This window comes from Pongo abelii, chromosome 1 (genome assembly GCF_028885655.2).
Source record: "Pongo abelii isolate AG06213 chromosome 1, NHGRI_mPonAbe1-v2.0_pri, whole genome shotgun sequence".
NCBI classification, from domain to species: domain Eukaryota; kingdom Metazoa; phylum Chordata; class Mammalia; order Primates; family Hominidae; genus Pongo; species Pongo abelii.
The window spans coordinates 59,331,638-59,355,392 of NC_071985.2; the positions used below are offsets into that span (position 1 = coordinate 59,331,638).

General features: G+C 32.9%; 1 protein-coding gene across 11 annotated transcripts in view; it reads left to right on the top strand.

Moving 5' to 3' along the window:
• The window catches only part of BRINP3 (BMP/retinoic acid inducible neural specific 3), a 390,180-nt gene that overhangs the window by 52,732 nt on the left and 313,693 nt on the right, over nt 1-23,755 (top strand). The window contains exon 1 of one of the 11 annotated variants that reach the window (XM_054524163.2): nt 282-9,386. The exons of the other annotated variants lie outside the window; for them this stretch is intronic. Coding sequence (XP_054380138.1) covers nt 9,313-9,386 — 74 coding nt within the window. The 5' untranslated portion in view covers nt 282-9,312. Of the gene's footprint in view, nt 1-281; nt 9,387-23,755 lie in introns of those variants that run through there. 11 annotated transcript variants of the gene reach the window in all.

Here is a 23,755-nt window from a genome sequence, read left to right on the forward strand (position 1 = left end):
CTGTCTTATTATTTTCTGGGCATAGTACATACAGTGTAGATTACAGTTGTCTCTTGTTATCTGTGGGTATTTGTTTCAGGACTCCACAGATACCAAAATCTAGAGATGCTCAAGTCTCATATAAAATGGCATAGTATTTGCATATAGTCTATATAAAGGTGAGATTGGGAAAATTTTACTTCTTCCCTGAGAAACAATCCTCGAAATTATACTCTGGCTTTGGATATATATTTTTTCATTACACATTTCCAAAATAAAGGATATATATGAACTTTTACAATCCTCAGATTTTATTATAATATTGAAGATATGAATGTTTCATTGTTCAAGCAGCATGTTATTCATATCAAAATATAATTGCAGAACTTTTTTTGCAATACTGACATTGTATATGCCAATGCATTTAAATTTTTGCTGATTAAAAATAAAATGCTGGGCTTTTTATTAATTATTGGCTTTTCATTAATTATTGGCTTTTCATGAGAGTCAGATTTATTGGCTTCCTGTTGAAATGAATACTGTTAGAGAGGAAGATTTTATTGCAATGATTTTGTTTAAGCCATTTACCTTTCAGAAAGGCACAAATCAACATTGTTTGGGTCTAATGGTTATTGATTTGGAAATAATTCTAACAAGTATAGTTATTTAAGGTCAAACAAAGGTTTTGCCAGCTTAGCTGTTGTGCAACATTATACGTGGCTAAGCCTCTTTTCATTTTACTTTATTTGGCTTACAGATCATGTTTCTAGTAAAAGGGGTGAACTGGAAGTCTTTTCCATAATATGCAATATTTCCGTGTTAAATATGTTGATACAGACCCATAGTAGAAGGAATTGCCATTCTTTGCAAGTTAAAAATTCACACTTCTTTGAAACAAGTGAATTGGCACTTTCTTAGTTCTAGCATACTGTGAGCTTTCTCCATTGTTGAAATAAATTGGCCACTAGAGATTGATTGAGAATATGAAAACACTGTTCATTTATTAGGAGGTATGCTATGCTTATGTTGAGACAAAATCTATGTGCTTGCCAGCATCAGTCTACTGAGTTTTTAAGTAATTGGTATTGCTTTGAAATTGTTCAATCATTTCAGTGTACAAGTATAGATCTCTTTTCAACTCATCTAAATCTTTTAAATCTAACTTTATCAATTATTTTATATCTCTGTAAACTGTTATATAACACTTTTAGTTCATAGGTTTCATATCCTTCTTCTGTTCTCCAAAATATCACCTTCAAACTGTCACCTATATTGTCTGTCATTATTTTAAACTTTGTTCTTTTCTTTTGCATTCCGAGATTTTCAATATTTTCCTTTATCTCTTGCTATTTGAAGTGTCAATTCTCTTTGTGTTTGCATTCAATCTGATTTTTATTTTATTGCTGCAGTTCTTGCTTCCTTTAAATTTTTCCTCTTATTCATCTTCCCTTCCCTTTAATTGGATCCTGTTTTCTTTCTCTGACTCTCCTAACCTCCCAGGGTGTGCTGTTTCAAACAGGCCATGTCATCATACTTACTTCTTTGCATACTATTGATACAATATAGGCATTTCCTTCTGTTAGAAAGGAAAATGCTTTCTAAAATTGACTTTCTAAAGGTAATATTTCAGAGACTTCTAGATTTAGTTTTCCATGATCTGTGGTATTTTTTAGAGCTTCTCTATAATTGTTTTTATATGCTCTAATCTTTAAACGCTAAAATTCTCAGTGATTACAAAAATATATTTCTACTACTCTTACTGTTCACCGTTTCTTTCTTATATGTACAGCAGGAAGGTAGTCTACCAGTTAGAGTTTCTAGAACAAATTTCTATAAGACATTTCTTACTGGGGCAAAGTTGGGATGTTATACTAAGCCATTACGAGCTCCTTGACAATCTGAATTAAAGAAATGTATAAACCTTTAAAGTCGCTATGACAGTATCTTACTAACAATGTTCATTCTCCACTTTTCCTCACTGTATTTCCCTTTGTACAAAGACTCTACCTCCAATTTTAAAATGCTCCTCTGTCAACATCAGGTTGTTTTCTGAGATCTGACGTCTCTTAATGGGTCTAGAGGGGCAACAAAGGGGCAATACTTATGATTATGAATGATTGGAAAGCTGTAACCATTTGTATATTTTATGCTGACCTCAATAATTTGACTATATAACAACACATTCCAGAAAATACTAAAGTAATATCCACAGTAGAATTAGAATGAAGGTTAGAACTCACAACATAGGAAGTTTTCTTTTGTAGAAAGAGGCGGGAGAATTAAGTTCTTAATCTATAAGAGGTTGGACTATATTCAAAAATAAAATACATATATACCAACAAAAAAAGTCCCATGTGTGGAACTCCCACCAACTAGGAAGTGAAATGTAATGTAATATTTAAGAATGTGAAGTCAATAAAAGAACAGGTTATGAGCAAATCTGAAACTAGGTTAACATAAACTTGCTTCACATTGCTTAAAATTGGATTACAGTGATACAAAATTATAAATCCCTATAAGAGAAAAATAGTGTAATGTAAAACAAAAACTGTCATAATGATAAAAATAAAATCCTTACATCTAGCACCTGTGCCAGGAGTTGTGTGTATATGTATGATAGTTTAGGGTAGGGGGTGGAGGAGTTGGGAGAAATATGTGAAGTCAACAGTTTGAGAAATTCACTTGTGAATAGAAAAATTTGAATAAATAGTTCATTCTTTCATAACACTTTATTCTTTATAATGTCTTGATTATGCTATATTGAATGTATAAAGTATAAGTCAAAAATTAAAGTAATTCACAACATTTTTCTTGTCAAATTACCAAATAAGTAAAGGTAAAATAATGTTTGGCATTGTATGCTGCCAGTGCCATAGTATTATGGAAGGAAAATTCTACACTATCTTATGAACATATTTAAATATTTATAATGTTTATTTAATACTTTCTCACTGACTTTATGTTATGTAAACAAACAGCAAACTCAAGTCAAAATGGTGGACTGGGGGCTGCCTTAGACTCTGTTCCATTCCTAAATACTAAAATGTGTGGTGATTTTTTTTTTAATAAATTGAATTCTATAACATGAAAAAGAAATTTTCAGCTCTCATAAAGGAAGAGGTAAAAACCCATAGAAGAATGTAGGAGTCATAGGAGTCATAGGGCCCTTAATGACTATTTGGTGCTCTAATGCCTTCCTGGGGAGCAGAATACATGTCTCAAATGCCTCCCCACAAATAACTGGAATACACGTAAACATAAAGTACTGCTCATCTTAAAAAGTAGCATGAAGGGTCTGGGGTCTAGCAAAAATCCCTCCCTTATTTTCTACTGAAAAGGATCAATGGAAGCTTGCTGCCTGCCTAGGCCACAAGTGGACATCTGTTACTTCAAAAATCAGATGAGAAAAACTAGTTTTTCAAGGATTCTTAAAAATATACACAATGATAATTTGAAATATAGGAATAATATCTAGCATTTTAACTTCTGTAGAAGTTACCAGTTTTGTAAGTCGTATATGTCAAAAGAAAATTGTAATATGGAAAAACTATTTTAATTCAGCCATAAATTACAAACATAAAACAAATGCTTAAATCTAAAAATATTCAAATCCTCTAGTTTTCGAATGAGGTTTAAGACTTTAAATTCCCTTCTTGCCCCAGCCTTACTCTTCAAAAAGAGAACTTCAGCTCTCTTTTTCTGGAAAGTGGCCTTTTGTGATAAACCAGTATGTGCTACTTACAGATGAAAAATGATCCCTTATAAATTCTAGAAATCCTGCAGCTACTCTGGTGATTGGTATGTTTCTAGTTACCTAGCACATCAGGGAACATTTTTGATGAATTTTCAGCATATGTCCTAAATGTGTCATCTTTCATGTTGACTTCCCTAGAGCAGGTGTCAGTTTTCATCAAGAGTTGCTTTTATGGTTTCTGAAAGTTTAAATAATTCAATAATACAGGATTGAATTTTCTGATGTCTTTTCTGAGGTTCATAGAGAATCTGAGCAATATGATCTCAGTTCTAGATTTGTTAATATATTCAAAATATGTCAACCATCTCTATGCCGAAAATGACTAATCGGCCACATTCTAAGGCAAGCAAGAGTATGTATTCATTAATGTCATTGGTCACATTTAATGGACGCAGGCACAGTTTTAAATGCTTCATGTCATGCGTTGTCTTATTTTATCCCTTGAATTACACCACGAGTTAAGTACCACTATGATTTGCACTATATAGATTAGAAGGCTGAGATGTAAAAAAATGTTAAAGAATTATCCTCAGGTCAATTATTAAGAGGCAGAGCTGGCACATAAATTCAGTCATCTGATGAAATACTGGTTTCACTCTGGGAAACTTGGACAGGAAAGCTGTACTTCTTAGAAATGGGTGCTAGATGGACAATCATTAAGTAGCCAGCAAAAAGATAAGGAGTAAAGTGGTTTCTAAAATAGCAAAGAAGAAGAAAAGAATGTAAGGAATGTCCACAAAATAAATATGAATAAGTAGTAAAAGTAGTAGCTGGAAGTCTGATGACTTAACATTATGTTAAACATTTCATAATCATGACCACTTTGATTTTCTCAAAAACTATAGCTAGTAAACTTTTTCAGATGAAGAAATGAGCTCGTGAAGTTAAAAAATTTGTCTAATGGCACAGAACTAGTGAGTGGTGGTGCCTGGATTCAAATCTATGTATCACATAGCAACTACATGTCTATATTTATTATATGGTCACATAAGTGACTCATTCCAAGAAATGATGCTGATATTCATAACATAGGGAATCAATTACTTTCATAAAACATCTCATTACCTTGTTTTATTATGGTCATAGTTATATATAGTTATAAATTTCTACAGAGATTAAATAAAACAATATGTAGATCCATTTTTGGTATGACTTTTAAAACATTGCATCTTCAACAGTTTATCAGTGGCCTAAGTAGTCTGCCAAAACCCAGAGTTACCCTAAAATCCTAGTTGCCCTTTATGCTACCTCAAATGGCAATAATAATAATAATAAAAATCTTGTTCAAATGTCCTTCACTGTTATCTATGAATAGGCTACTTGTTATTGTAACATTTCAATGACAGCTAGTACACAAAACATTTGTCTTAAGAAATTGGACAATTGTTGTGAATGCATATGGAGAATTTAGTGATTAGCAATTTATTGGATTATAACAGGAATCATTTTTTTTCTAGTTACAATTAGTATTGGGTTAAAGATTTGTGCCATTGTGAGTAGAATAGTTAGTACCAAGGTGATATATGTGTCATTCTTTTCATACTAAGTGAGAATCATGCAATTCTTATATTTGTTAAAGTCATAGGGTCAGGAAACTAATACCTCTGGACTCAAGAGTTTTCACCCAACAAGCTTGTTCTGACCTCTTTCTGGTAACTGAAATAGAAACCTTTAGATTATGGAAGAGCCAAAATCTCCTTGGAAACACTGTCTTTTTCTAACATTCTCCTTTATGCATAGCAGTCTATAAAATTTCAGCTGTTTTTGCCATTCCCTTAAATGAGATAGCTGATGATACCTGGATAAGTGACAGAATTTGTGATGCTTCACTTTTCAAGAATAAGATTTTGCTGAGGATGATAGTTTGAAGACATTTTCCACAATTGGAACATGAAAGTTGCCATTTTTCCAAATGGAAAGTTTTCAAAACCTAACACTTTACTAAAGTTAGATGGACAATTCAGACATTAATTAGAAATGATCTAGTCCTGAAATAGTGGCCATTTTTTGTGAAATGTGAAATCTTCTTTTAGAGAGTGAGGAATGGATCACTTTGGTTAACTTAGGGTTACAAAGTGATTGTTCGACATTTGATTTTGGCCTACTCTGATGATGGTGGAAAGTCTATCAAACTGCATTTACTTCTTGAACCAAATATTTTCTTCTCCCCTGTGAATAATCAGTTACTGCATTCTTCCAAGCTCTGACAATCTACAACTTTTTGCACACATGCTATATATTCTTGTTAAAGGTGTACATTCAGGGATGGTAACACAGAATGTTTAGTGAGTCTGATATATTGGGACAATCGAGAACTTAATTGTGGCCAAAGATTGACAGAATATATCAACTCAGTGGAATAGAAAATTCTTAGAGCAGCTGTTTGTGTCCATCGTTGCTTCAAGACACTAACACACGCTCTTTCTTGAATAGCTTTAGTTTTTAAAACATGACCACCTGCAAAACCATCTGTTTGCTTATTTAATCTTATTTAAGTTTCATATATAGATTTGTTATAAATATGAATCTACTTTGGCCCCCAAATTTGGCTTGCTTGCAAACATATTATACCAACACAGCTGATACTTGTATAACCTCTCAAGAAAAACAAATGCCAACCCCATTTGAAACCAATCTTTGGTTTCATTGTCATATTGACCTGGGAGTATTTTTTTTTTCTAGTCAGGGATTCTTTTTTTCTTCTAGTTAACATGGTTTGATACACCAGTATTTTGCTTTAACATTCTGTGTATTTGCAACGATTGTTTCCCTACTAGTTTCTTAGAAAGCTAACTGTGTGTGTGTGTGTGTGTGTGTGTGTGTGTTTGTATACATGTATATGTGAATATAACGTTTTAAAACTAGGAACTGAACAGAGAAAATGTATGAGAAACTGGATGAAGGAGGTAAGGTTTTCTGTCTTTGTTCACTTGGTGTCAGCTATCACAAGTTGGTATAAGCTACTTCCTCAGCTTAGTTTTATTTCAAATATCTATTCATTATACAATATACAATAAAAATACGATATTTTTAGAACCAAATTTAGGTATATTAGCTGCTTATGACTCAGCTTCAAACTCAATTATAAATTATTAAAATGATTTTTATTTGATAAATGTGACCAATAATTTAAACTTAAAATTCATATACATTTTATGTTTTATACCCATAGAACTAAAATAATAAAAAGAGACATGCTGTATTTACTGATTTCTTAACTCTTAATTCAATCATAAATTGGTGTCTTGCAATGACAGAAATTTTTTTGAAAATTAGCTTCAGAGTTTTTAGATTAATTTTTCTAAATGTAATGCTTTTGAAACATTCATTTTTTATTTCCCCTTTTGATATTAAAAGAATGCATGCAATTAGAATTTTCTAATATTGGAAGTTTAACTAAAGAGAGAATATTAATTTTAAGATTTGCTTGCTTTGTTAGACAAGTTAAATGATCTCCAGCTTATAAATGGTACCTTACATAGAAAATATAGAGTAATTCAGATTTTGTATGAAAATCATTTAGTATCAGAAACACAAATACTTTAGGAAGCATGATATGGATGGTAAAAATCATATAATTTAGTTTTCTTAGAAAATATAAAGCCTCAGAGGAATATTTTTAGTAAAAATCCATCGTACATTAGTTTGGGCTTGAAAACAATACAATGAGTGTGTCGAGGTGCTGTTTCTTTTTTAAATTGTAGCTGGGTTATGCCAGAGTATGAGGAGGATCACAATATTCCCTTCATACCTTACCTAACTCGTCACACACTGATTCCAGACAATAACATACACAGGATTCTGTAACCAAAACTCAAGCTCAGTTTTTTGCTATGTTGTTTTTCTGTTTTGCAGATTTTTGCATAAAAATATATATCTAATTTCAGGACTAATTATACCAAAAAGGATTTATTTCACATTTTAAAATTGGCTGGTTTTATTTATTTTGGGTGGTTTTTATCATGATCAGAGTAGAATATCTACGATGTGTTCAGATACGTGTAATGAGAAGGAAAATTTAAAAATTCACCAAGAATGAAGAGCAAATTGCAAAATTGTAAGATATGGAAAGGAGAGTTTTAAACAATAGAATAGAAAATATTTGGAATACAAGGTCACAAATGTAATGTGACATTGACTAACATTTTAATTCATAAAAAGAATAAGAAGACTGGGCAGTGGCTCATACCTGTGGTCCCAGCCGTTTGGGAGGCTGAGGCGGACAAAATGCTTGAGCTCAGGAGTTCGAGACCAGCCTGGGCAACTGATGAAACCCTGTCTCTACAAAAAATACAAAAATTAGCTGGGCATGGCGGGGGGCTAAATTTCCTAGTGAGAAAAGAGGGAGAAACTACAGCCCTGAGACTTTTAGCTAGGATGTTAAAGGCATTGGTAGGTCAAGCCTAATCAGGCAAGTCACTGTGCTAAAACCTTTCCGGAATTAGGTATACTTAACCTCAGAACTAGATGCCCAGCAGAGGGATTGATTGTAAATCTGTTTTATTCCAAATCTGTACTTAATAACTAATTATCTAAATTCATAGAGGAAACTTCTGTCTTTATATCATGTGTTATCTGGCTGCCTTTCAATTGATCAGAATCAAGTTGAATAATAGCTATCAATCATCTTGCTTTCCAAAAGGAAACAACTATTTTTGTGAGTTATTAAAAATGGCACACAACTTCCAATATTTCTTTCTTCCCTCTCATCATCTTTATATCAGCAAATATATAATTTGTTTTAGTTTAGGAGAAGAAAGTACCTTATATCATATTAAAATAATCTTTGCATTTATAACAAGTTTTTTGAAAGTCTGTATTTTTATATTGTTTGCTATTCAAGCCCATCTATTTTAACTTTAGAGATGGGCCCATCTCTAAAGTTAATTATTTAGCATTAAAAACATATGCTACAGTAAGTGCCAAGTATGTTTGTATCAAGTATGTTTGTATCAAATATCAAAATAACTAAGACAGATTTAATTTTTTGACAAATAACTTCCTGGGAAGTATTAAAACAACAGCAAAAATATTGTATCAGTAATGCATAGCTTAAATATGTAAATATCTATATGTTATTGAATAAGGGCTGTACAATAAATGTTAATAGATAATAGGTATATTGTGTTGATCGATACAAGAAGAATTCTGCCAAATACTTTACTATAAAATTAGAGCAATACAAATGCACAAAATATGTATTTCTGTATTTGATCTTTCTTCAAGGAGAATGAAGTCCAATGATATAATTTTATTTCTGTGCCTTCTTTTATGGAAAAATGATTTTTTTTGTTAAGAGCCAGATAGGTTTTATATTTTTTCCCAAAAATCACCTCTTAAATGAGTTTTATTTACTTTAATTTGTGATTTCATTTCAGTAGATTTTTAATGTATTTCAGAAAATTGTTTTTGTTCTCCATTTGAATCTAGGGCATTCTACACAATTCTGAGGTGTAAGTTTCTTAGCAACAGGAAACATGGGGAGCATCTTAAAATTAATTTTAGTTTCTGAAGTAAGCATATCAAATAAACCGTGTATTTAATCCTTTACATATAACTCCTCTGGTTTAGGTACAGTGATGAATCCAGAGAAACAGATAATCCCAAATTGCTTGGATCTGGAGGAAAACTTCAGGTGTCTCTACTTATTGAGGTATTTCATGTTAACAGGCACAGGTTATCACTGCAGCTAAAGACTCCAGTTCTGGTGTAATACTGTCAATAGCTGCAAAACCTGGGATTAAAATAATTTATGCTCTCTAAGCCTTTGTTTACGTACTTGCAAGTAGTAGATTATAATAGTATTATTTAGATAATATGGGATAATATGTGTAAGGTACTTCATGGTGACTAGGGTATATTAATGCTGAATAAATGCTTACATCATTATTACTTATTTATGTTACAGACTTATAAATTCTTAGAAGTATAGGTTGTTATGAAAATCTGTGGACATCTACTCCACTATAAAAGCCTTTCATGCTATGCTAATGTGTCTATGTTCTATTTCTGTTTTTGAAGTGTAGTTTAACCACTGAAGTTCATGGTTATTTCTTGAGCACACACAATGTGCTAGCAACTCCTCTGGGGCAGCAGTTATGCCTAGTATAAATCACATTTTTTTTCTCATGGGGCTCCTGGGCAAGTGGTGGCAAGGGGGTCATATAAGCACTATTACCATCTAGTGGATGTTTATTAGTCAGGCAACAGATTGAAAACTCGGCAACTTAAAAATATAGAAAAAGCAATTTGTGCATAATCAAAGCAGAGCTAAGAATTCTGTCATATATAATGATAAATATTTACCTAATATGGGTGTGGAGGAGAAATAAGCAAAAATAATTTAATGACATAAACCTTTGAAGATGTTTATAGTTCTTGAGACAACCTAATGGATTTGTGTATTAAGGTAATCATCACTTAATTAAGATTTCATATGGTGTGCTATATGTCAACTTAAAAGGCATTCAAGGGGGACCAAAATGTATTTTAACTTAGGAACATATTGAATGTGGCTGAGACACAGTAGAAGAAAATCTGTAAAATAAACATAGACAATGTGTATATCATGGAACATTGTTAAAAACATATATATATGCAAATATATGTATGTATATTAATTTAAGAAACAAGTTATTGCTCTGTCACCCAGCTTGGAGGGCAGTGGTGGTGTTATAGTTCACTCATTGCATTCTCAAACTCTTTAGCTCAAGTGATCCTCCCATCTCAGCCTCCTGAGTAGCTGGTATTGCATGTGCATGCCACCATACCTGGCTAATTATTAAAAAATATTTTCCTATAAGGGGTCTTCCGATATTGCTCAGTCTGGTCTCAAAACTCCTGGCCTCAAATAATCCTCCCACCTCAGCATGCCTAGTTGAGTTTACAGACAGCAGCCACTGTGCCTAGCTGAAGATTTTTTAAAATCTGAATTATATTATATCTAGATTTTCATTTATACAGTGCTCATATACATATGTTTAGTAATCCTTTAAAAAGTAACAATTATATTTAGATAAAAGTTGTTCCCTGATGTGTTTGTTTAATATTTATTTGTGCTTTTTTTGGTTTTATTTTGCTATTCATGCTTAATTAGAATTGAAGCCATTAAATATTTATCATTAATTCATATACTTTATATGTTGAAGGCTTGCAAATTAGTGGAATTCAGTTACACAATATTTATCCTTGCTTTATCATGCTTCTTCAACATATAGTCACTTATGTAGAGATCATGTTATGAATTCATATCCTGATTGGTAGTAATTCAGGTAGGCCTGTGCTTCACCAAGATTTACTTAACAAACTTGCAGATGCTATGTTAGAGGAGAACTACTCAGCCAGTTGATGCAAAAGAAAGATGCTGTGTCCTATATAGATGTTGGCAGGCAGGGTTCTCTTGGTCACAAATTCAACATGAATTTTGAGTTAAAAGTTTTACATATAGGTCCAATTCTCTGCAATTTATGTATGTAAATCAAATTGAATATGTTTTTAACTAAGCACTTAAAATAGTTAATTAATCTATTTATAGTCTATAGTGGGTAAAGAATAGAAACAGACCGAGTCTGTCATTAGTCTCAAGACAGAGAAATCTTACCAAGTATTTGTGATTACTAGAGGTATAAGATTGGCAACAAATGTCATGACAGCAGCTCCTCTTCTGTCTTGATTTGAATGCTTCTCAGAGCCATCTTTAGTTGTTAGTTCCATGAGTATGGGAGAGACTGTAATTTTTCAAACCAGTATTAATCTCCCTCTGCCTTAGTAACACTGCTTTCACTTGTAAGACTGTATTTGTTGCCTTGCTGCAGATTGGGTTGCCCAGTGAGATGTAAATGGATATTGGTGGATGCAACTCTTTAAAAGAGCAAAGACTCAACTGGGAGTATATTCCCATTTGCCTCTTTCTATTTTCCTAGAATATTGGCCCAACAGATACCTTATGCTAATCTGATGCCCTTATTAGTGAAACCATGCACTAAGAATGGCAGAATACAAAGACAGAAAACACTTGTTTCCTTGGTGACTTCTAGAGTAGCTATACCAGCCCTTTATGTCCTGTTTTCAAATTAATTTTACACAAAAATAAACCTATAACATATGGAAGTCACTAAGCTTGGGTCTCTTACATTAGCAGGCAAATGTAATTTCTAACTGATAAACAAAAAAAACACAGTGATTTATTTAACCTCAAATATTATTAATTATGTAAATTTAAAAAAAAAACTGCACCAGAGTACATATGGCACTTCACTGGGCTCAATACCCTCAGAAAACTCCGACTATGCCACTTTAGTCTAGATGATTAGACATAGGAATATTTTGCTGTCTATAGTAAAAAATATTATTTTTTGTTTAAAATGAAAATAGCATAATTTTTACCAGAAAAATAACACATGGTCATTGTAAAGATTAAAATAAATCAGGTCAGGTACGGTGGCTCATGCCAGAGCCTAGGACTTCAAGACTGCTGCAACCTATGATCACACCGCTGCACTCCAGCCTGGGCAGCAAAGCAACACCTGGTCTCTAAAAATAAAATAAAATATTTTTTAAATTTAAATTATCCATAATCTTAATATTTATGTCTAATTCCTGTTAACATACTTTTTCAGTGGTTTTATAAGTATTTTTGAACATAAATTATTTGTAAATTGACTTTTAAAATTAACAATATGACATAGGCATTTTTCTTTGTCAATGAATATAGATGGTATATTAGTTTCTCTCAGCTGCTGTAACATAGTACCACAATCTTGGTGGCTTAAAATAATAGAAATATATTCTGTCACAGTACTGGAGGCCACATGTCTGAAGTCAGTTACACTAGATTGAAATCAAGGGTTGACAGAACTGTGCTCCCTGTGAGGACTCTAGGAGACAATCCATTCCTTGCTTAGTCCAGTTACTGGTGGCTGCTAGCATTACATGGATGGTGGCCACATCCCTCCAATCTCTGTCTCCTTGATAACATTGCCTTCTCTTCTGTCTGGCTCTCTAAGTATATGGTGATTAGATTGATAGCCCACCTTGATAATTCAGAATAATATCTTCATTTAAATATATTTTACTTAATTTTATCTGCAAAGACACTTTTTCCTTTTAAAGAAATATTTACAAGTTAAAAGGATTAGGGCCTGATATCACAGAGCAGCCTTTATAGGTGACATCATCATTTTAAGTAGTTGCATGAGATTTTGCACGTGCATATAGAATGCCTAATTATATCAGTCCCCTAGGATAGTTCTTTAAGAAACTTTTAATTTTTAGTTAATATACACAAAACACACGCACAGGTGCACATACACACACGCACATGCAAGTGCACACACAGACACACACACACACACACACACCTTCCTTCAAGTTCCCAGAAATAGATTTGGTTTATAGAAGGATTTGAATATTTACAATGCCAAAACACAGTGTCAAAAGGTTCTTTAAAAAAGTTATTACTGCACATTCAGCGGTATGCTGACGTAAAGAGATTTTAAAAAATCTTATTAATGTGATGAAGCAAAATATTTCATTTAATTTTTATCAGTAAAATTGAATATGCTTGCCTGCCTTCCTTCCTATTTTCTTTCTTTCTCTCTCTCCCTTTCTCCTTTCTTTTTGTAAATTACTTTTATATTGTAAATTAGTACTACTATGCACTTTTAACCCACATTATGCATTTTTTACCAAAATTTTTTTACCATTTTTACCAAAAATGTATAGTGTGCTTTAAAAAATGCATACTAGCAGGAATTAAAGTACTACATAGTAAAAAAAAGTATATATGTATATAATATACATATCTTTTCTTTGTTGTTTGACATTTTTATCCATGCTATTATTTACCGTATATGATTTTTAAATTTCCTTCATCGCAAGATTGTAGAAATAATAATCTATATTTTACATGACAATTAAAATCTCACATATTTAGATGTTTTATTACCAAGTAATACCATTAACTTCATCCAGTCCCACAGTCCTTCCCCAATATTTATTAACCTTTCCTATTACTGTTTTTCTGTTAGCTACTTTTTTTTTAATTGAGTTCTGCTATTTTAGGTATTGCAAAGTCAGGAAGCTTCTCAGTGCTATTTCTTCCAATATTCAATCCCAGATTTCATGGCTTAAGTAGGCTATGGGAGAAGCATGTCGAACATAGGTTACAGTAAGCAGTGGCCTGAGGCTGTGTGGTAGGAAAGGAGGATGCTGGGGTCTGACAGCTCTATGAACAGAATTTCAGTCGTTGATTTTTTCGTAGCTCCATTCCTCATATCTGTTCCTTCTGTGAGCAAATTGACTTGCTGTTCCTACATCCATCTTTTCAAGCTCTTAGGATTTAGCTTTCTTTCACTTCTCTAAACTGGTTTTCAATATATCTGCATTCCAGATTTCAAAATGTGTTTTGATATTTATCAGGTATCCTGTTATTTCACTCTGCCTTTTTTATTCCACCTTGTAAAACACATAACTTTTTAAAATTCTTACAGTCATTTTAGTGAAATGTTAGGAGGGAGAAAAATAGACCTTAGTTCTATAGACCATATTTCCTCAAAGCTTTCATTTTTAGTTATAATTTCAATTAGTCTTTTTTTATTTCAAATTAAAAAATTCAATTTATTAGATATAAAATTACACAAACTGTTACAAACATTTCTAAATGTTGCCTACTGTTCACACAAAGTTTACAGAGTAAGACAATTAGGAGAATCACAGTTTGCATTGTGGCTTATTATTTTCTTTCTTTTCCCTTGTAGACTCTAGTGTATTGCTTTTTCCTTGTCTTGTTTAAGAAATTTTTCACGATCCTAAGGTTATAAATATATTCTGCCCTATTATCTTCTAAAAGCTTTACTTTTTTTTCACATTCAAGTATTAAGTATACCTGATTTCTATGGGGTGAGGTAGGTATTCAGTTTCCTTCTTTTTTCTTCCTAATAAATATCCAATTGTCCTCTATCAATTGATAAGACCATCCTTTTCCTGTTGCTTCCTGGTACCACCTCTATCATATAGAAAGGGTTCATTAATGTGTGGTATGTTTCTGGACTCTATTTCCTGTGTTTCTGATTTGTATATCTATCCTTAAACCAATAAAATGCCTACTTAATTACTAAAAGGAGTCTGGGTATGTGGTAAGGAATATCTTCCTACCTTGCTTCTTTATCAGGAGTCGTCTTGTTTTTTTTTGGCTCTTTGCCTTTCTAGGAAATATTAAAATGAGCTTTCAAGTTTCTTTTAAAAAACTGTTGGTATTTTAATTGGAATTGCATTAAATCCACAAACTGACATCTTTGCGATATTGAGTTTTTCAGTCTAAGTATTTTAGTTGGACTTTTGCCTCAATTACTTTACTGAAATAACTCGTTAGAGTCATCAGCATATTTTCTCTTACTATATTCAATGTCCTCTCCTTACTTTACCTTTAGCTGCATTACACTTTGTTAATAAATACCCTTTCTGGAAACATTGCTTCACTTGTTTTTTAAAACAACATATTTTATTAATTTTTCTTCTAAAATGATTTAGTCTTCTTTTCTTATTCCATGTGTTGTTCCTGATCTTTAAGCCTTTAGATGTTCTATTTTTTTACATTCCTATATTCTCTATATGTTTAAATACTACCTTTCTGTTTCTATAATTTTAATATTACCTCATTGTTTCTATATACTGATGACATCCAAATTTATAACCTGACCTCAGACTCTCTTCTAATATCCAAATATTTTTTATATCTTTCTTTACATTTGCAATGAAACCCTTATTTTATATATTTACAGTATAACACTTAATTTCCTCTACCAAAGAAAAAATAAAAAACAAAAACACCTTCCCCCCAATCTCCATATCTTAGTGACAGGCAATAATATTTATCTAGTTGTTCAGGCCAAAAATGTCAGAGGCATACCCTCCCATAACTCTCATATCCAATCGACTAGCAAAGCAGTATGGGCTTAATATTTGTACTATACCCATGGTTTAACTACTTTTTCCCTCCATTTCCCCCACTAGTAACCTAGTCCTGGTCAATATCATTTCTTACGTCTTTAATCTGTTCTCTCTGAACAGCTACAGAAATCTGAAGGAAACTATTAAAGAGCAAAAGATAAAGAAAGAAAGAAGTAAAATAGGAAAGAAGGAAGGAAAATAAAAGAAAGAAGAGGGAAGGAGAAAGAGGAAAAAGAAAGAAAAAAAAGAGAGAGAAACCAATTCTTGCCATTTTCTTGCTTAAAACAGTCCAATGGTTTCCCTTACCTTGCTTATCATGCCTTAGGTGATTTTTGTCCTCTATCTGCCTCCTTTATCTTACTTTTCTCTGCCTTTCTCACTCATTACTCTTTACCCATAAAGAGCCAAATATTATCAGGATATGGCCCAATTTATTCTTCCTTATGCCTTGATAGAAGCATTTCCCTCTATTTCTTCAGTTCTTCTTATGGTCTGCTCCTTCCCATCATTCTGGAAAGCAACAGGTGCCCAATTAATATGTATTGCACAAATGACATTCTTTGTAATCCTCAGTTTCTATTCTCCCAAAGTGAGATATTCACATCATTTTTTAAAAAGAAAATGCTTAAAGGGAAATTGCTTGAAACCTCTTCCATCAATGATCAGCTTGTAAAACAGAATGCCAGTATCACTTTTAAAAGAGTGTACTCTTTTTTAAATTTGTTAGATGTGCAAAATAACCTTTACAAGGTCAAGAGAAAAGAAGGGAAAATACTAGACTGTGATTTTGGAGGAAATCCAGTTCTAGAAATTCAAAGACAATGAGATTCTTTTTTTGTGTGTTTTTCTAAACTATGCTGTGTTCATAGTAATATTTTTTAACCTATAGGCATTTATATTTATCTTTAAAAGCAGTATACTAAAGAAAATAATGCTTTTTCCTTCTATTAGAGAGTTTTTGATTATTTATTTCCTATTATTATTATTTTTGGAGACAGGGTCTTACTGTATTGCCCAGGATAGTCTCGAACTCCAGGACTCAAGCAATACTCCCGTGTTGGCCTCCCAAAGTGCTGGGATTACAGGCGAGAGCCACCACACCTGGCTGGATAGAAGGTTTTTAAACCTCAGCACTACAACATTGATAATATGGGCCAGATAATTATTCAGTGTGGATGGCTGTCCTATGCATTATCACATGCATTGTTGGTCTCTACCTGCCAGACGCTAGTAGCAACAACTCCCCCCACTTCCAAGTTGTTACAACAAAAAATTTCTTTAGACAAGGCCAAATGTCCCTTGGAGATGAGATCCTCATAACATCCTTTACCACTGATTTAGTGTGAATGATTTCTTCAGGCCTCCCCCAGTATTGATATTGTACCATTCCAACTAAGATGGTTAACATCTGGAGGTTGACAGCTTAATACTTGGCGGTTGATAGCCTATTCAATGCCGATGTGACTAACAAAATTCTCCATAAATGCCACATATTCTCTGGAAGGCAAAATTGTTCTCAGTTGAAAACTAATTATATAATGTATGTGATAGAAAAAAGAGTTTAATGCATTTAAAAATATAGAAAAGTAAAAAAGTATACAAACCATCCTCACTGACCCATGTGTTTTAAATTAATCAGCTGAATTGTCCTTATTCTAATGTTTACAATGTTAAGATCTTCAAAAGGAGCTTTTTAGAGCGAAAGGGACCTTACAAAGAGTATAGTTCAATTCTCCTATTTTATAGGCCAAGAATTGAAAACAACAACAATAAAATATTTTGTACATTATTCATAATTACATGGAAAATCGTTTTTGAAAAAAATAATTTAAATCCAATGTGATGGAAACAAGACCATTTTATTTATAAAATGACACATGTAGGCCAGACTTGGTGGCTCACGCCTGTAATCCCAGCACTTTGGGAGGCCGAGGTGGGCAGATCACAAGGTCAGGAGATCGAGACCATCCTGGCTAACACGGTGAAACCCTCTACTAAAAATACAAAAAAAAATTAGCCGGGCATGGTGGTGGGCGCCTGTAGTCCCAGCAGCTACTTGGGAGGCTGAGGCAGGAGAATGGCGTGAATCCGGGAGGCAGAGCTTGCAGTGAGCCGAGATGGTGCCACTGTACTCCAGCCTGGGCAACAGAGCGAGACTCCATCTCAAAATAAAAAAAAATAAAAAGACAAATGTCGAGAACAAGGTACATCATCATGGAATATAAAAGACATTACAATGAGGAGGATATGGCATGTCAAGGGGTAAAATAATTGTATGATCCAACTTTCAAATTAGTTTGGAAATTCTTCTCAGCCAAAGTAATAAATTCGTATATAATACAGGGCTTTAGGTGTTCATGTGATATTGACTTTTTGTTTTTTATGGATATATCCCAAGATAAATTTGTTACAGGTTTCAACTTTTATTTTAAGTTATTAGGTACAATATTTGCTTTAAATGAAAACCAAAAGCATAAAATTTAAAACATTACATACATTATTAAGAGGTTAAGTTAATGATGTTAATATATGTCTTTTCCAGATGTTAAATGTTATATAAATTAGGGTTTACATGTTTGAATAAATAAATTTAATGGTACATTGTTTTTTCTTGAATGTTGATTCTTTCTTTCATAATTTACTAAATAAAAGGATAACAACAGTGCCTTAAAGTGTATACTCTCTGGAGAGAGCTTGGAGTGTCAGTATCATTGACTGACTGTATAAGGATTCAGTGTTTTTGATTCCATGTATACTGAGGTGGAGTTGATGATCTATTATGTAAGGTGGTAAACTGGGATTGTATTCATGTCCGATTGGAAGGACACTCATCTCCTGTAGGTGTACCCTGCTCCCCCCAGACTTATATGGCAGAAATAATCCAGGATGCATATTTTTCCTCAATAAATTGCTTTGCTGATTCTATGAAATTTATTCTATAATGATTAAAGAGGTTCTGATCAAGGAATCTGGCTAATATATGACACAAATCACATTATACTACTGTTTCTACTAAGCCTGTGTTTTCATACCATGTCTTGAATCAGATCTGTAAGAGTCTCCTGATAGACCAGATTTCAATTTCAAGTGATACAAAATTGAGTGCATTTTAGTTTGGCTTTTCCCTTACTTATTTTTCAAGAACTTAATATACTTTTAGATGAACTGGCATACATTCTGTCCTGCTGTGACATACATCCAGTTAATATGTTACACTGAAATATGGTAAGATCAGTTGTAATCTGGCATCTAGCTTGACCAAAAAAGAGCTTCAATTATATTTAAGTGAAACTTTACATTTTATACTGATCTCACTTTACTTTTAATCTTTTAATTGAAGTGAACTACTTATAAAAGGTAACTAAATTCATTATTAAATAATTAATCTTATAATTATTTATTTGAAATTCAGAAAACATCTGTTAGAGTCAATTATTTGGGTTTTATTAGAGTTTACTTGTAACACTTATTTTTTCCTGCTTAACAGAAATTAGACAAGAGCATCTTTAGCTGTTTTGGAAGAAACTCCTTGTCCACAGTGATAAAACTGAGTTCTCAGCATACAAATGTTTGCCTATTTTAAATTAACTGGTATATGTCATAGCAGGACAGAATGTATCTCAGTTCATCTAAAAGCTGTATCAAGTTCTTAAGAAATAAGTAGATGAAAAGTCAAACTAAAATGTACTCTATTTTATATCACTTGAGATTGAAATCTGATCTGTCAGGAGATTCATCTAGATAGTTTTGACACTTGCAGCAGTACGAAAATATAGACTCTTAGAAATAGTAATATAATGTGATTTCTGTTAAGCTTATGAAATATGGTCCATAGAATATTAAAATATGATGGTAAATAAATGATTATTGTGAAGCTTCTTAAATTATTATTTGCTGATTTCTCAGTGAGATGACTGAAAGTAGCCAGTGGAGTATTGTGTCTAAGAATTAGTAGCACAAAGAATCAGTGGTAGAGCTGAGATAGCCTGTATATCCAATATCCTGTAACAATCACTACATTTACACTGCTGTAACTATACATAATGTAACATGAACAATTTTATTGTACTTAATGGGTCATACTTTACCAAACCGGCTCCAATCTAATCTGGCTAGACTGAAGAAATGCATGACTCTTTCTAATGCAGATAATAATTTGGAAGTCATACTTTAAATATACAAATGAAGAAATGGCAAAGTTAGGCTGCTTCAACATCATAAATCACCAGGAATTTGTTGAATATTACTAAGCATTCCGTACCATTCTGCTCAGGTAACATGAGGAAAATAACACATTGATCTGGCTGACGAATCTTCAGTCTTATTACCTGAATATATTTGGATTAATTTTGTTACTTGTCTGTTCTTACACAGTTGCTGTAGCATTTCTGGCGTGGTAAAGGATGATTGCAAATGAAATCCCTAAATCCACATCCAGAATCCCGAAAGATTACATTGGAGAATAAAACAATATTATTGTGTGTTTTTGCTTTATTTCAGAATAGTGTATCTGGCAATTCCTTTCCTTTAGTTTGAACTCGTTTCTCTGCTTGTGTCTTGCGTCCTAATGTGATACTGCACTAATTTATATGGTAAGCCTCCAAGCTCCATTCTCTGTGATCTTGCAGCATCAACAGAGCTCAAAACTGCTCATCGTTATTCATGCTACAAAATGATATGTCACGCTTCTGATTCTTTTTTTTTTTTTTTTTTTTTTGAGACAGAGTCTCGCTCTGTCGGCCAGGCTGGAGTGCAGTGGCATTATCTCGGCTCACCACAAGCTCCGCCTCCTAGGTTCACGCCATTCTCCTGCCTCAGCCTCCCAAGTAGCTGGGACTACAGGTGCCCGCCACCACGCCTGGCTAATTTTTTGCATTTTTAGTAGAGAGGGGATTTCACCGTCTTAGCCAGGATGGTCTTGATCTCCTGACCTCGTGATCCGCCCGCCTCGGCCTCCCAAAGTGCTGGGATTACAGGCGTGAGCCACCGTGCCCGGCCACGTTTCTGATTCTTTAAAAATATTTTTTATTACTACAAAATAAGAAAATGTGGAATGATTAATCCTAAGATTCAGAAAATGTGGATGAAGGTCATGGATGTACTTTCTAACCACTTCCATAAATTAAAGAACAGTTGCTTTCTTTTTGGTTCAATTTTTAATATATTTGGTTCTATGTATTAGAAATATACTATTTTATGTGAAGGACTTTTAACAGCCTTTATAGAGAATTATATTATGATAACCATTCACTTTTGATTTTGAAATTAAAGCCAGTTTAAAAACTGGGGAACAGTTAATAAAACTCAGTCTCATAGAGTAAAATCACTGCTGTTCAGAGACAGAAAGCAGAAAATCCAGAAAGAAAGTTGACTTTAATAATACATAAATGACACTATAAAACTATGTGTATTATTTGGCAAGATACTTAATCTTTCTGAGCCTTAACTTGATCACCTGTGAAATTTGTTAATAATTTATATTCTCTGGCAAACTCACAGGGTTTTGAAGGGCCAAATGACATAATGTGTACGAAAGAGCCTAGAAAACTTTAAGTGCTTTGCAAATGTAAGGTAATGATATCAAGTGCTTTTACTTAAGATTATGTTTTCTTACATTGGTTAATGTTATTCTGTCTTCGTTGCTGTGAAAATATTAAAACACTTTTAGGCGTTCATCTTTAAGCAAAGTAAACAATAAATAACACGTCGTGAGCATAACATCAAGTCGTGAGCATCTGTAACTTTATTAAGAAACAATAATTACATAATTTTGGCCAGGTTCTTTTTGTCCATCAATACAAAATTATTCTATAAAGTGTATATTTTTATTGCATATCCGCCCTGCATCACAGAATTTCTTTAATGAATTCATTTTTCTTCCTTCAATATAAACTATTCAAATATGTCAGATTTTGCTAAGGTGTACTGATAGTATGAGTTATTGTTTGCTACAAACTGAAATGTTTTCATTAGAATTACTCTTTGTAAGTAACAAAACTATAGAGGATGCAAAATAACCAGTGATTTGACTTAAAGAGCATGATTTTCACAGAATTTAGGGTTCAAATAGTATTTATAACTTTCCTCCTGCTCAGGTTTGGTCATTTGTAACATTACATGAGCTCTCTTAGAGCTTTTTCTGAAGATCGAATGAGATAAGGTGGGTATGTTATCTGGCATATTGTAAATTCCAAATAAATTCACATACAGTTCATACAGTCTCTTAAGAAACTCTGCTTAAAATACACATTGCTATCTGAGCCAAGGACTTATTTCCATAATTTTCACTTTGACTTGAAAACATTTGTCCAATTATTTGAGGGAATGAAAAGTTATTCAAAATCAGTGTGTGTGTAGTGATGAGAAGGGTTAAAGGGAATTATAGTCAAATATCCAGAGAATTTGAAGAGAACTCTGAAACTGGAAGAAGCTCAAAATATTCAATACTTTACAGTTTATCTACAAAGTCACTCTTTCATTTTCTCAGTTTTCTCTAGAAAGTGTATTTCCTATTCACATTCTAATACACTGATGTGTTGACTCATTCCTCATGCGATCATTAAACCATTCATCTACTCAGGGACAAGCTCTACATTCCCTGTTCTGTGCTACGCAGTGAAGATAGAATAAAACCATTTGGCTTCCATATCTTTATTTTATCTAAGATAATGCGATTTTGGCACCTCTTTTTCAACACATAATGTTGCCAGGCATTTGATGCATTCATTTTGTATTCACCCTGTTAGAAAATGGGAACTAAATCTGAGGCTATGCAACTGCTTCAGTGTGGCCATGAGAATTCAAGTGATTGACCCAGTAGAATGGAATGGGTTAATGGATGCAAATTTAATAAATGTTTTCTATTTAAGCCCAAATTTCTTAATTTGACACATATCAACTTATAGGTTGTTCACTTCATTTCTTTATGCTTATATGTCTCTAGGCAAATACCATATTAAATAAGTTTCCGTTTTCTTTTTGGTGTATTCGTTGGTTCAGAAGATTATGTTTTTGGGACAGAAGAATGTTTTGATAATAAAGAAAAATATCCAATCTTTTAAGGCAATTAAATGTAAGCACACTTTTGGAGAACTTTGTGAATGTAGTGCCTTTTTTAAACCAGAAGTTTTGCCTGATAAGATAGGTAGCTCATGCCTGTAATCTCAGCACATTGGGAGGACGAGGTGGGCAGGTAGCTTGAACTCAGCAGTTGGAGACCAGCCTGGGCAACATGGCAAAACACGGTGTCTACCAAAAATTCGAAAATTACCTGGGCGTGCTGTCTTGTGCCTCCTAGCTACTCAGGAGGCTGAAGTGGGAGAATTGTTTGAGCCTGGGAGGTTGAGGCTGCAGTGAGCCATGATGGCACCATGACACTCCAGCCTGGGGGACAGAATGACACCTGTCTCAAATAAATAGATAAATGAATAAATAAATGAGGAACAAATAAATAAAGTACCTGTGTCAAAATTTTTATTTTGGCCAATTTTATGGAATGTTCAAACGAAAGCATTGAACTCTATATATTTTTTATTGAATATAAAGCTTAATATTCATTCCCTAAGTTCAGCACCAGTGTATGAACCTAGGACTTTTTGATCTGTTCTGTGGATCGACAGGGTGGTTCTAATGGCAAAGCAGACTCCATTGAAGGTAGCTTGTAAGAGATTTTAACAGACGGCTTGATAGGATGATTTCTGTAAGTAAATTGGATTTCTAAAACTGATAGTTGCTATTAAGTATAGATTATGTAACTAATTTTAATTTACAATAAGAAGGAGTTATTACACACCATTAATATTTGAATGTTCATACATGAATATATTAATTGTATATATTTCTATAATTTTGAAGATATTCTATACTTTCACAGAGAAAACTAGAATCAATGTGTAATGTTTTAAAAATAAAAAAGATTACTTCAATTTCTGTAAATTCCATTTTGAGGAAAAAATAGCAGGCAAATTGAACTTTATTTTTATAAATGCCTACATGTGTGACATCAGTGATCTTTTATCAATGTTTTCTGTGGATTTATTTTCAAGAGTAAAAGGTTATTTTTCTAATGATAAT